The sequence below is a fragment of the Phaenicophaeus curvirostris genome, chromosome 1, assembly GCF_032191515.1.
Source record: "Phaenicophaeus curvirostris isolate KB17595 chromosome 1, BPBGC_Pcur_1.0, whole genome shotgun sequence".
NCBI lineage: Eukaryota > Metazoa > Chordata > Aves > Cuculiformes > Cuculidae > Phaenicophaeus > Phaenicophaeus curvirostris.
Window position 1 is genome coordinate 178594850 of NC_091392.1, and position 15435 is coordinate 178610284.

The 15435-nt window shown below is 41.3% G+C and overlaps 1 protein-coding gene across 1 annotated transcript in view; it reads right to left on the minus strand.

Moving 5' to 3' along the window:
- LCP1 (lymphocyte cytosolic protein 1) overlaps positions 1-15094 on the minus strand; it is a 31081-nt gene extending 15987 nt beyond the window's left edge. The window contains exons 1-4 of the mRNA XM_069881165.1: positions 14870-15094; positions 3970-4060; positions 1852-2003; positions 1011-1140 (exon numbers count right to left, since the gene is read on the minus strand). Coding sequence (XP_069737266.1) covers positions 1011-1140; positions 1852-2003; positions 3970-4036 — 349 coding nt within the window. The 5' untranslated portion in view covers positions 4037-4060; positions 14870-15094. The remainder of the gene's footprint in view (positions 1-1010; positions 1141-1851; positions 2004-3969; positions 4061-14869) is intronic.
- Positions 15095-15435: the final 341 nt, after the last annotated feature.

Here is a 15435-nt window from a genome sequence, read left to right on the forward strand (position 1 = left end):
TGAGCTGGTTAATACTCCTTCCATACTCGTTCCCACTAACGGGGTTGCTGACTGTTATGAGGGCAGCATATTATAGAGGCTAGAAATAAAGTTCATGTGATTCAACTGTATGTTGCCGTTGTTACGCTCTACTAAGCATAATTTGTACTTGCAGGGTAATTTGAATACATTGTTGTATCACTCTGCCAAATTGAAATTCCACGTATCTTCAAATAAGTTCAAATAAATGAATTCTGTATTGTACAGGAGACCCCCCACAAGTGGAATATCTGGAACAGCCTGGCCAGCATGGATTGGACTCTGACAAGGAACGTTCAGATGGTAATGGGCAAACATTCCCAACAGTCCAACAGGGCAGCAATGTAGTTATCTTGTGTCACTAGCAGCTCACACTACTCCCAGTGGCTCAAAGAAGGTGTCCTCTGTGCTTAGGTGCGTAGAGTCTTTGGAAGCACTCTCTGCTCTCTCTTCCCCAGTGAGCCAGTTGCTCACCGCTGCCCCAAACCTTCAGCTTGGAGAAAAGCCCTGAGGGGGTTGTGCCCTCTTTAGAAAAAGGTCAAGAACCATTTGGTTACAAGGAAATTCACAGAGAGACTACCAGACAACTCGCAAAATGTACAAGGAAATGGGTTAGCAGTAGTGGGGAACCAGTGCTGCACTGGTGAGCAGAGACAGCAACAGGCGCCAGTCTTTGTGCTGTTGCAGCCATGCCAGGAGGCTGTTCTCCAGCAGAGCTGCAATGTGTTAAAGGTAAGGGAAGTTAAGCTGGCTGGAGCTTCCTCCCATAATCACAGCTGTGCCTACCCCAGTAATCTGGTTCATACTATTTTTGACAAAGACCCTGCTCCAGTGCTTTATTACCGTCACAGCTCTGCCTTGCACCAGCCTTGCACCAGCGTCTGAAGCGGACTGTGGACAGAGCACTTCGGGTTGCACCGAGATAAGTTGCAGATGATTTCCAAGGGCACACTTGTTCCTACGTGCTATCAGTTTAGGGCACCTGTACCTACCTGAGTATGAGTGTTGTGTGCCCGCACTGGACTGCTCGGATGTCCCACCAATAGCACAGATTCCCTCCTTCTTGTTGATTTGTTTTCGGAATGACTTAGCAACATCATCACTTTTCAGGTTTTGGAAAATCTTGCAAACACAATAGACAGTTTTAAAATTTTGGATAATTAAGCCAAGCTAGAACAGTCAGCTCTTCAGCCACAGGACATATTCTCTCTGCTTCATACATAGGCAAGCACAGCTTGTGCACTATTCTATGAGTTTCTGTGTAAAATCTGTATATGTTCTGTGGCAGAACAGGATCATACACAGCTTTTATGTTTTCCAAGCAGTGAACAAATATTAGCCAAGAATCTGAAATGCATACGGTATGAAACTACGGAGATAAAATATGCAGGAGCAGGGCCTGTAACAGTTTTGGTATGAAGAAAGGACAAGTGAAAATCTGCTTCTCCATCCCAATGGAAATTCCACTATTTTAGCATTTGCTTTTGTCACGGTTCAGACCAGAAAAAGAAGTTTTTGTAATAGAAAAGATGCCCCATGAAATTTTCAGTTTCAGTGTGCTGAAATTTTTTGTAATCATCAAGAACAATCTTTTTGCATCTTATAACTGAGAAACTTTATCCCACTGCATCAGTCAAAGTAAAAGAAATTAAGTCTATTTGATATGCAGCTGCATTCATGTAAATTTTTCCAGCTGACTGCAGGATTTCTGGTTTAGTTACCCCCTGCTCTCATCTTTTCCTTGGATTAACTAGGTGCCCATGAGACCCAGTGTTTGTCTGTCTGCTGTGCCCTGGGAACCACATTGAGTATCCTGTCTGGCATCCTACTTACTGAAATAAATTCATCAAAACTGATCCTGCCATCCTCTGTGGTTGTCAAATTCTGAATGAGTTCTCTGGCTTTATATCCTGGGAGAGGGAGATTGGCTGCCTTCAACACGTCTGTTAAATTGTTGGCATGGATGAAACCGTTCCCACCGATATCTGCAAAGGTTAAAACAAACATTTAGATTCTACACAAACCCAATGAAATTTTAGTTACACAAAAGCCTGGGTTTTTTTTATTTTACCTGGGGAAAGGTACTTCGTATATAAAGATTTGTTATCCTGAAATCCAATAATGTCAACCACCGTGGTATCATTCATAACCAAGAAAAAATTACAATCACTATTTAACAAGCAAAAACTCACAGTGATGAGTTTATATGTTTTAGACATATAGTAATATCTTTAATAAGCTCTATTTAATTGGATATGATTGACTTTCCAAGGTTTACTTATAGACAAACATGTATGTGATTTATAGAAGGAGTACACTGTCTGCAGAACAGCTAAAGAAAAAGGAGTTGACAGAATACAGAGTTGTACCTTGCATACACATATATTCATAGATATAACTCGAGATTTTGGCCACATCTTGTTTTCTACATCCAGTATCATCAGAAGTCTTGACTTTAGAGGCTTGGAATGTGGCTGTTCTTAAAAAAAAGGTGAATGTTTCTCTGCGATGATGCTAACACAGATAGTGCTGCTGAGCCTGTTGCAAGATTACTGACATGGGTTAAATAGTCTTTTCTTCTCCATAACCTTGTGAAAATCTCCACAAATAGAGAAGGAAACTGAAACTACTGCATGGTGAGATGCACTATGGTTATGTACACAGTTTTTTATATATATGTGTGTGTATATATATATATATAGTTACACAGGGACATACATTTATATTTGTTTTCTATATATGTGTGTGTTTCCTATTCTGCAGCCTCTTCTTCCCCAGCCCAGAGGCCAAAGAAGCGTGTGCTGATTTCCTGTGGTAAGTTGCAATGCAATTAATTGTGGCTCACTGCAAAAAGGTATGTGGCTCTCAGCACCAGTAGCATAGATTAATACAGATTGCAAAGAGCATCCTTTCCATTTCCGAAGTCATATAACAGAAGGATCTGGACTTGGGAAGGGAAATGTCTGGGAGAGGAATAAAAGTTTCCTTCCAACGTTTGTTTTGTCAGTGGATCAGGTGCACTGGGCACACACTGTGACCAGATGTTTAAGATTGCCTGCCTGGACTACTGTGCTCAGAATTCAAATAATCATCACCTGAAGCAGGAATGACAACTATTTAACATATAACCTAGTAAGGCTTATGCATCTGCTAATGAAAGTTACATGAGCTGAGAAAAACTTAAGGATTTATCTTAGAATTTGGGTAGGCAGTGATGGATCTGTGTGACTTTCAAGGAGACAAAGCAGATGAGACCTTTAAAGGCTTCGGAAGAAAACAGACGCTTTAAAAATATGTAGGGCTTGAAACTTCGCGTAAAGGGATTACAAATTCGGTAACTGTTTCCATGTGTTCTCTGCAGACTCTTCCTCCTCAGAGGAAGTTCTCAGTTGACACAAAAATAATTTTTTTTTTGTCTTCCAAATAATTTGCCAGGAATGAACAATATTCCTAGGAAAACACTGGAGAATATTTCCAAGATGGTTTTCAGTACAGCTTTTGAGGCTATTTCACCTTGGATACTGAAACCTTTCTTTATTTCTATTACATGCACATGTATATGATTTAACAAATGGACAAAAAAGCTAATTTTCTCCTGTTTAAAGCTTATTGTGTTTCTTACATAGCAGTATGCAGAGAGATGTTTTTATATGACCAGCATCTACATATCTGGGTACAAAATATAAGTAAATATATAGAATAGATATGAACCAACCCCTGATGCTCATTGCCCTGCCATCTCTCTCAGGAGAGAGGCCAATGCTCTGCAGTGAGCTGATGCGGTTTCGTCTAGGGGACCTGCAGTGGCAGGAAAGGACTCTCTGTGGTTTCTGTGACACAGCAGATCAGAGCTGGAGTGAGCTCCATTTCCTCACATCTGGTCAGTACATGAGAGAAGAGCTTGCTACGACTTCACACTTTTGCAGAATCTTTCCTGTTTGCTGTACTCACCGACTTTGCTGAAAGCCTCTCGTAGCTCTGCCATCTCCTCCTCCGAGAAATGTGCTGTTGATGCCATTTCTTATTTCCCCCAGTGGTGGGTCTGCAAAAAAACCCACTTGTTTTTATTTGATGCCTTTGGGGGTTTATAATTGTGATGAAAAAGAGGGGTTTTCACTTGGATTTCCAGTCTCGGGGTGGTTCCTTATAACTAAAACCCAGTTCCTCTCTGCATTCTGAGATGAAGAGAAGAGTCAAAATCCGGTATAAAAGAGATACAAATCCATGTCCCTTCTGTTGTTTTGTCAGGCCCTGCTCAAAACACAACAGTTTTATTTATACTAATTTAACTGGAATTCAATCTTATGTCTACTGACTTTTGTTTCTCATGGAGATAACAGACAGAATTGTGTTGGTTTGTCATCCCCCCTTTGGAAACACAATTCCTCATGTGCTTCTTCAGCAGCACTGGCAGAGAAGCATCAGCCTTGTCTGCCCCCGTGGACTCTGGGTTGGGGTCAGAGCCCCAGGGGCTGTCTGCACTGCCTACTTTTGGGTACCTAATAAGGAGGCTGGTCACGCTTACAGGGTGGATGGATGGATGGATGGATGGATGGATGGATGGATGGATGGATGGATGGATGGATGGATGGATGGATGGATGGATGGATGGAGAAAAAGTGTCCAGAGCACCAGATCAGGCTTTCCAGACAGCTACTTCTCTCCCTGGCTGTTGGGAGAGTTTAGGGACTTGACTCCCACAGTTGAGTTTGCCTGCCTTTCCTCTCATCAAAGACAAAGCAGGAAGAAGGATTAGACTTTCCCTTTCCAGATACCTTTCTTAATAATTAGAAAGGGAAACTTCACTTCCGTTTGTCACATCATTTAATACACTGCCAGAAGATGCACATTATACCTCTCTGCTTTTTCATGTACCTACTGTCCATTGCATCTATTCATGAGGAAACTATTCAGAAGACAGACTATCCTTTCTATATTTGTGAGAATGACTCTAGTGTCATATGTCTCTTTAAGTATTAATTAGCCAAGCGACTGTTTAAATAGAATAGAATGGATACCCAAGTTGATCTTGGAAAGTGATTGCTGTAGCTACAGTGTTCAAATGAGGAAAAATAAATCAGAAATATCTCATTCCCAGACAAAACCCTACATTGCATCCTGGAGGCTTGGATTCCAAACTTTATAGAAGGATATACAAGGATAATTTAAAAAAAATTACAGATTTGCTATAGCCCTCTACAAAGACTCAGATTTCTGAACAGCTTATCTGGGCTTCAGATTTAATGCTGCCCTGAACTCACGCAGTGATTACTTGCACCCGGGAGAACCACTATGGACATGGCTTTGAAACAGCCCAAAGGCAATCCCATGTGTTTGGGTTTTTGTCTGTTATCTCCCTATAGTGTCACGCATCCTTTATCTGCCTCATCATTGTGAAAGTAGGGTGAGGACAGCTTTCAGAGAAAAATCTGTTCATTCTCACCAGCCTTCATAAGTAAAGAAGTGCAGCATAATCCATAACGCAGTCACTCTTGGGGTGCAAGAACCCATATGCAGTTTTCAGCACAATGGAAGCAGTGGTCGATACTGAAATGCTAACATAATATTAAAAGTGGTTCTAACTGCCATACTTTCAAGGATTACCTGTGAAAAGCCTTGTGATCCACTAGCAGTATGGGTTATGTATACTAAGGTAAAATTAGATCCATAGTTTACCTAAGAGGAGGCTGAGGGGAGACCTTATTGCTCTCTACAACTACCTGAATGGAGGTTGTAGAGAGGAGGGTGCTGGCCCCTCCTCCCAGGTGACGGGACAGGACAAGAGGGAATGGCCTCAAGCTCCGCCAAGGGAGGTTCAGGCTTGACATCAGGAAAAAATATTTCACAGAAAGGGTCATTGGGCACTGGAACAGGCTGCCCAGGGAGGTGGTTGAGTCACCTTCCCTTGGAGGTGTTTAAAAGATGGGTTGATGAGGTGCTGAGGGGCATAGTTTAGTGATTAGTGATTGATAGGAATGGTTGGACTCGATGATCTAGTGGATCCTTTCCAACCTAGTGATTCTATGATTCTTTATCCTGGTAACTTTCCTGCCTCTGACTCCTTGCTACCAATCCTTTTCTTTTGCACCTTGTGTGTTTTTGCAACATGCGGATTACTGCATCTTGATGTATGAAAATCTTACATTATCAGCAAGAAAATCCATTTTCCATGGCAAGATCATCCCCTCCAGTCCAGTCACTTGATCAAGCAATATAATTTGCAAAACAACTTTTAATAGCACTTTAAGGTTGTTCTAGAGCTTAGCAGGTATTAAACCCCAGAGGCTGTTGCCTATGACATTGCTTTTCAAAGTGTTTTCTAACCTTGAGAAAAAATTATCACCAATGGACTTTTCTTGATTACATAAGAAGTGGTGGCCTCTGATCAGTAAGTAAATGACCTGTTAAACATAGAGAACCCTATTAATAGTACATATGTTTGCATGGGGGCATTTATATAATAATACATAATAGGATGAAGGGCTTTGCTGTAATTAATCTGTCTGACATCTTTTTTAAGTCAATATTATTCACTCTGTTCTAACAGAGGCTATGCTTAGCCACAAAATCAGATAAATCTCTGCACTGAGCATGAAAACTGGTCCTCAGTCACCCAAGGAGTGGCTGTACTTGAGCAGCGGAGGTATTGTCACTGCTTGCTCCAAGACACAACAGTTTCTTCTGTATTTTCATCTCTTTCGAACATCTTGATTTCAGCCTGTCCTCTCCAGCATCTAACATCACCTGTTATCGCTGACTGAAAATCTGGTCTCTGCTTCTGTGCATCAGCTCTTCTAGCAGGACAAATGCATTGTAACCCATCATTTCTCTGAGGGTTTGACAGTGGTGCCCCCAGCAGTGCATCTGTCACATAAAATCCATACCAACAAGAAAATCCCTTTATAGCCACCACTTCTATACGGTTTTAGTGTTACCACTAGTGCTGGCTTTGGCAATGGACTGCAATAAATGCAGGGAAGGAGTTGAAAGTCTTTGCTGTGGGTCTTCTGTGCTATTCTGCAGTCACAAGACTTTTGCAAGGTGTGTGAAAGCCCTCAAATTTACACTCAGTTAAACAAACAGAATTTTCAGATTAAAGATTTCAGAGTTATTCACAAATTGCTCCCATTTTTTTGAATTGTTCAAGTAGTAAAAACAAAACATGAGGAAATAAGTAAAAGTCTGAAGTTTTCACAACACACACAAACAAGGGAATGAATCCACTTTCAAAAAGCTACTTTTTAATATAGAAACTGCTTATTTTGCTTAGATCATTAAAAGTAAATGATGTTTAGGCACAGAGGAATGTAAAATGCTTCTGGATAATGGTGGGGGAGGTCAGGCCCAACATTTTCCTTTGATTTTATCAGCCAAGATCAGATTCATTTGTTTCAAAGGGTCAAGCAGTTTCAACATTTCACCATTCTCAATGCAAATTGATAATCTTGGGCATCCCATCAATACAGTATCCAACAACCCTGGGTGAATAGTGCAATTAATGATAATCCACAAGGAATTGTAAGCATATGGTGTACTGCTTAGCTCCAAGCTGTTTGCAAAAACAGTATGATAAGACAGATGCAGAGAAAAAGTGTAGAGGGTAGTATAGCAGCAAAGAAGAATATGCAGAGATGACAGCCAATATAAACAAGTTGAAACAATATTCTTTGAAAGGAATATCTGTTGAGGAGCTGAGGAAGGAGCACAGGGTAAATCAGCTGATGAGAACCAGGCTTTGAGCACAGAGATGTACAGGAAGAAGTAAAGAGAAAAGCTGGGCGAGGGGAGTACAGGCAAGAAGAAAGGGAGTTTGAGAAGGAATGAATGCAAGCAGCACAAATGAGCTTTTGAAGGGCAGCAGTAGCTGAGAGGAAGGATCCTGAATGTGCCATGATCGAAGATCAGTGAAAGCATTGAAGTTCCTTAGAGAGAACAAGATGAAAGTCAGCACATACTCGAACGTGGTGGCAGGATGCTGTGGAGAGGAAGACAGCCCTACGAGTCAGAGTAAGAAAGGCAGAGGAACAGCCAACAGAAAGAAATGGAAGGTAATAAAAATTCAGAAGGAAAATAAAATACTCCTTGAGACAGACTGAGCTTCAGATGGCACCAGGACATCCGGATTACACATTGCTGGGAAGTGACACTTCGTTCTTATTTGCCAATAGCGTAAACCTGCTATTGCAAAAGCAAAAATAAAGATGTGCAAATACACTCCTTCCTCCCCAGAAGACTGTTGCATTATGGGTTAATGTAAAAAAGGGAAAATGGTCTCATCTAAGCTGCTGAGAATCATAACAAACCGATATCAAAAGAGCCTCTACAAAGCACTCCCTTTCCTGCCATCCTTTCCAAACCAATACATACTTTATAGCCACGCCCTAAAGCCTCCTTTTACTTGACCTTACCCTTGGAAGAACCTACTATCACAGTGATGTTTTAAGAGATCTAATAACAAACTATTTTCAGTCTGGAACGTAAAAGAAGAACTAAAATAATCTCAAACCTGAACATTACTGCTAAATTGAAACATAGTGATATTGATGTTCTTTCATCTCTTTCGATCTTGAAGCCCTAGACTGAGAAGCTGTCTGGTTATGTATTACTTGGCAAGGTGTGCACCCACCATGGAATATAAATAATAAATGGGAAAACCATTAAAACCTAAAGGTTTCCAAGACTTGTGTTAAATGGTTATCTTATTTTATGTTTTCCTCCACTTCTCTGGTGTTTAGATTTTATTACAAGCAAGGCAATGAAAACCTTGAAGATGTGAAAGCACATTTTACAGCTAGACATAAAGTTGTACCTTTCCCCAAAACAAAAAAGCAAATTGCAGAGGTAACATTACATTTCATAAACACAAATTTGAGTAATCAGGAGTAACTTAACTGTGAACTTGGTGCTGAGAAATTTAAATAAATTACTAATATTCGCTCTTTTTCCATGATCAAGGTTTTATTTTGTTAATGCACTAGTACTTCATTAATAATACAATAATCCCTCTAGCTGGTTGAGAATGATCAGATAAAGGATTGCATGTGTGTTCCCAGTCATATATAAACTTCCCTATTTCTTCTGCTATCTTCTAACTTTTTTTTTTTAAAGTGATGAAACAAGGAACTCACTATTGCAAAACATAGTTGTTAGTGTTGCATGGAGCAGTGTAAGACTCAGTCCCCCTCTGCACACAGAACTCTGCTTTTTACTGGAGCATACAGCTCCAGTTCCTTTTCTCTTTCTCGTCTCATCCACAAATTCAATTTCCAAATGTCTGGCTTTCCATAAGGGAGGAGAATACTTCCACAGCTCCTTTCTGCACTAGCCTTTCCTTCCGAGCTGATACCAAAGAGGCACCACCAGCAATCTTCCCCCAGTGCACAGCCCACCCTGGACAATGCCACCAGCAGGCAGGAATAAGAGAAGTGGCCTCAGAATCATGCAGAAACTCTCATGATAGATTTGAAGCATCTTGCAAGCCAGAAAAAAAAAACAAAAGAGAAAAGGGAGTATCTTGAACATAATCGATCTTTGTCCAATACTTCTTGTATCTTTGAGGTCCTCCTTATGGCTGATCTGTCATCAGAATATCCCTGATAAGATATTCCATCCCAGAAATACTTCCCACTACCTTTCTCTCATCTCATAAGGTCCCACATGTTAGTCCATATATCCACATGCATTTCTGTTCAAATTATGTGTCTCAGATGATTTTCTACAGAACGGAAGGGCTGCAAAGGAGACAATAAACTAGAAGTTTTATGTGTCAGACTCTGATAAGTATTTTCCTTCTGGAGACAAGTTTTTGTCATTTTCCTTCTCACTAAGGGGTGAGAAAAAGAGAAATTATTCGGTGGACCTCATGTTGAAAGAAGAATCAGTGCTATAACCACAACAGCGTGGCCTAGAAGTTCCTCAATTTTAAATTTTCATCCTGTGCTCATCAGCAAAAATACCTCACCTAAAATGCAACAGGTAGAGCCAACTTGTTGGCAGTCAGCCAAGCATATTCTTTTGCATAATCCAGAATAGTTCAGCTCCCAAGTGAACTTCATACTCTCAGCATACTAGTTATGACCATGCTTCTCTTTCATACATTTATTATTATCAGTTGTTATTCTCACAGCTCTGATTAAAATAATGTGCTTGTATCTGTGCAGTAGCAGGGTGTTCCATACTGCACCCACAGCCAAGTAGCACCACAGTCTTATTGACAGTTTGGAGCACTAATCATAGAATCATAGAATCATAGAATAACCAGGTTGGAAGAGACCCACCGGATCATCGAGTCCAACCATTCCTATCAAACACTAAACCATGCCCCTCAGCACCTCGTCCACCCGTGCCTTAAACACCTCCAGGGAAGGTGACTCAACCACCTCCCTGGGCAGCCTGTTCCAGTGCCCAATGACCCTTTCTGTGAAAAATTTTTTCCTAAGGTCCAGCCTAAACCTCCCCTGGTGGAGCTTGAGGCCATTCCCTCTTGTCTTGTCCCCCGTCACTTGGGAGAAGAGGCCAGCACCCTCCTCTCTACAACCTCCTTTCAGGTAGTTGTGGAGAGCAATGAGGTCTCCCCTCAGCCTCCTCTTCTCCAGGCTAAACAACCCCAGCTCTCTCAGCCGCTCCTCGTAAGACCTGCAAATAATTTGCAGCGATGGCTCTAGGGTATCCAGCCATATTAGATTAACAAACAACCCTATCCATATCTTTATTCTTTTGATGTTAAAGTTTCTAGGCAGATTGTAGGAACAATCTTTTTGTGATAGGGTTTTTTTTTTCTGCTAATGATATAAGGTAAAATCGAGAATCCATATGTCTCTTCCTCATTGGTGAGTTATTCAGCTAGCTAGCTACTCACTGTGACTGACAGCAAATACCATCAAGTTTTGAACCACGTGTCAATTAGATGCATTTCTTGCACAATAATTTTGAAAACCATCGAAGAATCATCAAGAATTGCAGCATCTTTGAACAGGTGATTTTTAAAAAAACCATCCATTTTTCAAACCGTGCACACTGGTATGACTATTTCCCTACTTAAATAGCTATAGATACACACATGGATAAGAGATCTTCTAATTTCCTCGAAGATGTTTAGTTTACTTTTAAATCCTAAAGTAGACAGAAACATATTTGACTCTATTAGCAATGTGTAACTTGGATATTACAGTACCTTCAATCTATGTGGGATCTTGCTGTTTAAATCAGCATACAAAATGCACAGAGGAGTTTTTCTGAAGTTTTCTGGCAAATAGTTCCTCCCTGGTACATGATAAAGATTCACAGTTTAACCCCCACTAAAAGACACTCTTTGCCTCAAAGGCATTTTAAAAGACTGGAACCTGCAACAGTAAAACCTCACCAAGTATGCAGGCAGTGGAATTGTTAACTGTTATGCTTCACATATTTCATTTTGTATACAATTTGAAGAAACACAAAGACATTTATTGCTGTTCAGAAAGCAACATGGTGTTGTCTGTGAGTTATTTTCTTAATGTTCCCTTTTATAAAGGACCATATTTGTCAATGTGATGCCTGAGTCCTAAATCAAGTATGAATTAACAGGGCTTAGGAAGGTAAAATCCACAGAGCTTGTAAAGAAATGGAGATCTCTTTCCAATATACCACTCAGTGGCAAGGAGTGCTAATCCTTCAAGGAAATTAAGACACTGAAGAAGCAGGGATGTGAACCCATAAATACTCTCCTTATATATCTTTTATCAGCTTATATGTGTGTTTTATTGTTCAATCAAAGTCTGTAGAATATTTTTTTCAAAGAAAAATTTTATCTAGTATATTGCATTTTTTGTTGGGTCACATATTTTCTATCCCTTTGCCAGCATAAGCTATATTTAAGTGAAAACATTCGTCCATAGAAAAAGGAATATTTTGATTCTCCCGTGCTTTCCAGTATTTCCCCCTCCCACTTTTTTTTTATGTGGCCCAAACCAGTTTAAAACCAAGATAAATTGACCAAGACCTTCAGCCATTCAGCAGATGGCCTACTTGTCAAGGAAAGCCCTGCCCCACCTGGTTCCACCTTTGCTAACTAAGGTGGGGAAGAGGAGACCATCTACAGGGGCTGCTTTGGATTCAGGTATGAGGAGTCACCCCCACCTCTGCCCTATTATGACCAGGGTGGTGGATGGGACACAAAACCCTGGGGGAGACAGATAAAATCCCCTCTTCCTACTGCTGTAAGGTAGTCATCATACTGCAGCCCACTGGCAGAAGGTCAGGTCATGAAGTACTGACTCAGACAGAAATGTCCTATGAAAGCCTGGTATTACATACAAGAAAAGAAGAACGTGTTCTGTGTTTCCAGCTTGTAAGCAGGAAAACAGTTCCCTTGAATGTGGAAAATATTAAAAACAAGTTCCAGCTGTAAAAGGGAGGTGGATATATCATTTCTAGATACAAATGTATATTTGCATTTGACTGATTCCACCTGGATTTATGAATCTCTTGCTGTTGCTCCCATGCTGGGAACACGTCCTCAGTTTTGCAGACTCCTCACTAATTTAATTAGGGATTCACACAGGCTTAGCAAGCCCCTGAATGATCAGGCCCTTCCACCCACCAAACTAGAACAGAAAATGGAGACCACATCTGAACATAGTCCTCCTTACAAGTTGACATGCTGCTTGGGACCCACTTCTGTAGAGGTGCCATGCTGGGAGCTGTAGAGTCTTTGGGGAACCAAAGCAGGAACTGGAACAGCAGGAGGCACAGTCATCTGGTGCCCCTTTCCTCTACAGAACAATTTGGCTGCCAGGCACCCCTCATGGCAGCATCCCACACTTCTCCCTGTGGGCACTGCCTCCGTGTCCAGGACACCCTGCTTGTCTCTCCCAGGGGCAGTGACTCATTTCCCATCCTACAATTTTCCCCTTGAGTAACTGCAAAGATGAACAGAGTGACCAATGCAGAGCCCCCCTACTTCATCTTACAGCATGGTTGGTTTCAGTACCCTAAATGCTGCTTCATTTTTCTCATAAATACTTTTCATTTTGATAACTATTTTACATTTTGTATCAGCATTTCATTGGCATCTACTGTTTCACATGAAAGGGCTTGGAGTATGAAAATCAGCTGTATTTCTGAATGTCCTGTACTCTCTTGATCTCCCTCATCTCCTTCCTTCCCCTTTACTCACCTCCTTTTTAAAATTCTTTCATACTTTAGAAAAAAAACCTATGGTGATGACTTTTGCTGTAGGATCTCTATCAAGATAGCTCTACTCCATGCTACACAGCTGCGTTTTAAGATGCTCATGACTGAAATCAGAAGGAAACAAGATCGAACATAAAATGGTAACATAATGAAGCACGATGGAGTGCATGGTACATTCTGTGAGCAGGGAGAGAGAAACAATGCCACTAGATTTGTTTAAGCACAATGAGTTTCATACAGTGTCTTAAACATTTTATAACCATAACAGTATTCAGTCCAACCCTTACTCATTTCAGTTGAGGATTCAGATTCAAAATTAGTAACATAATATCTTTTTTTGACTTACTGTGTGAGTGCTGTCTTCAGCTTCTGAGCTATGTAAATCTGGACCTTATGGTCAGGATTGAAGCAGAAATCCCCACTCTCGTTACCAGCAGGCAGGCAGGTATTTCCCAGTCCCTCCTGAATCTAGCATCCCTCCTCAGTGGAGTTTCCCACAACAGAGGGGGTTTCCACACCTCCTGTCTGCCTAGGAGAGTTTGCCCAGCCCCATCTCTGACTCCTTGCAGACCCTCTGGCCCATTCTCAGGAGGGCAAACCTCTCCTGGATGACACACAAGAGGGGAGGAAGGTGATACATGCTGGAGTTTCTCTACATGAGAGGTTTCAGGACGTGATCTACTTTTATCAAGATAATCAAACAACCATCTGCTGAGCACCCATCTGCACCTCTGATGACACACTCTTGCCTGCCATTTGCTAGAGATCATCTTCATTTGATATCCAGAGCAGTGAGGGGTCAGCTGGCCAACATTGTGACTTTGGCTACTCGGGCAAAAACATGAGGCCCCATTTGCTTGAAAAGTCAAGTTACTTACAAGCAGAAGGGTCAGCTGCGCACTTCTCAAACCAAATGCACATGCAGAAACCACTGTCTGACAAAAAAAAAGCAAGTCTACTGCTCTTGCAGGGCAAAATGTTAAGCCCAAAGGCTCCTGTTCACCATACTACCACCTAAAATGTCTGTAGACCTTTGCAAGTCACAGTTCATCTAGAGTCTGTGCTGAAATCCAAAAGACGACAAGGAACAAGTTAGACCAGCTTAAACAGCCAAGATATTAAAAGGTGAATATAATGTAAGGACCATCACCACATAACACTATTTTTAAAGCAGAAGTTGTTACTACAATCAGGCACCATAATCAATCAGTCTGATTTATTCTCTAGAGATTAAGATTACATTTATAAAAGCCTAGTATGAATGTCCTAACAGGCAGCAGAATGTATTGTAAACGGTATGAGCCAAAATACATTAGCTTTATGAATCAGTGTTTTTCATCACTGGAATTAGAATTACCCTCTCACAGGGATTCACTTTGCAATCTAAGTAACAGCTTCTTACTTTATCACACTCTTCTGAACTAATGAAATACCAGCAAATGCAAATTCAAAGACTACTGCTCTACTCAGTCAGAGACCACTCTGCACAATTAGATCCAACAAACACTTCCCTGAAAGTCTGTAGAAATGCCATGCACAAGACCACTGAAATATACTCTGTGCTAATACAGAACCTGCACTGCTTTTTCGTGGTGACCACAATTTCCTGTGCAGTTAAACTGCTCGTATGCACAATGAGAGCAGCTTTCTAAAATAACAGCAGGTGCTGTGAACCTACCTCCCAGACTCACGCGGTGGGTCCAAACTGCCAGAGAAGCTGCTCGACAGCTGCAAATCCAATAGAGAGGAGATAATTTCTTTAAAAGAAATGAAACTTTTTGTAGGCTGGGGAACTGCAAAGTAGTATGTCACAACAGGTTGCTGCGTGACCAGGAAATTCTTCCCTTTTCTGCAGAGCAACCAGTCAAGCCCAAGACTGCAAGCCCAAGACTGAGCCCAGAGAGGGAAGTGACTGGTGACAAAACGTCATAGTGAAATAGATTTTGTCTTTATAAGGAAATTTACCCTCCTCTGGTCTCTCTCTTCACCTTGTTACTCCTACAATAGGCCCACTGGCATGCACCACTTCCTCTCAGTCTTACCCCTCTTCGGTTCCATTCTCTGTCACTGAGCACATGCAGGCGCACATGAACGCACAAAATACCTTCCTTCTTTGGCGATTAAAAGTAGACACAGTTTAGACAATGATGTCTGCAGTCTGATCCCATGTTCAACACAGCATTCACTGCAAAGTCAGGCTGGGGCTCTCAGGTTGGTGTCTCCAGGGATCCTCAGCATCTCTGG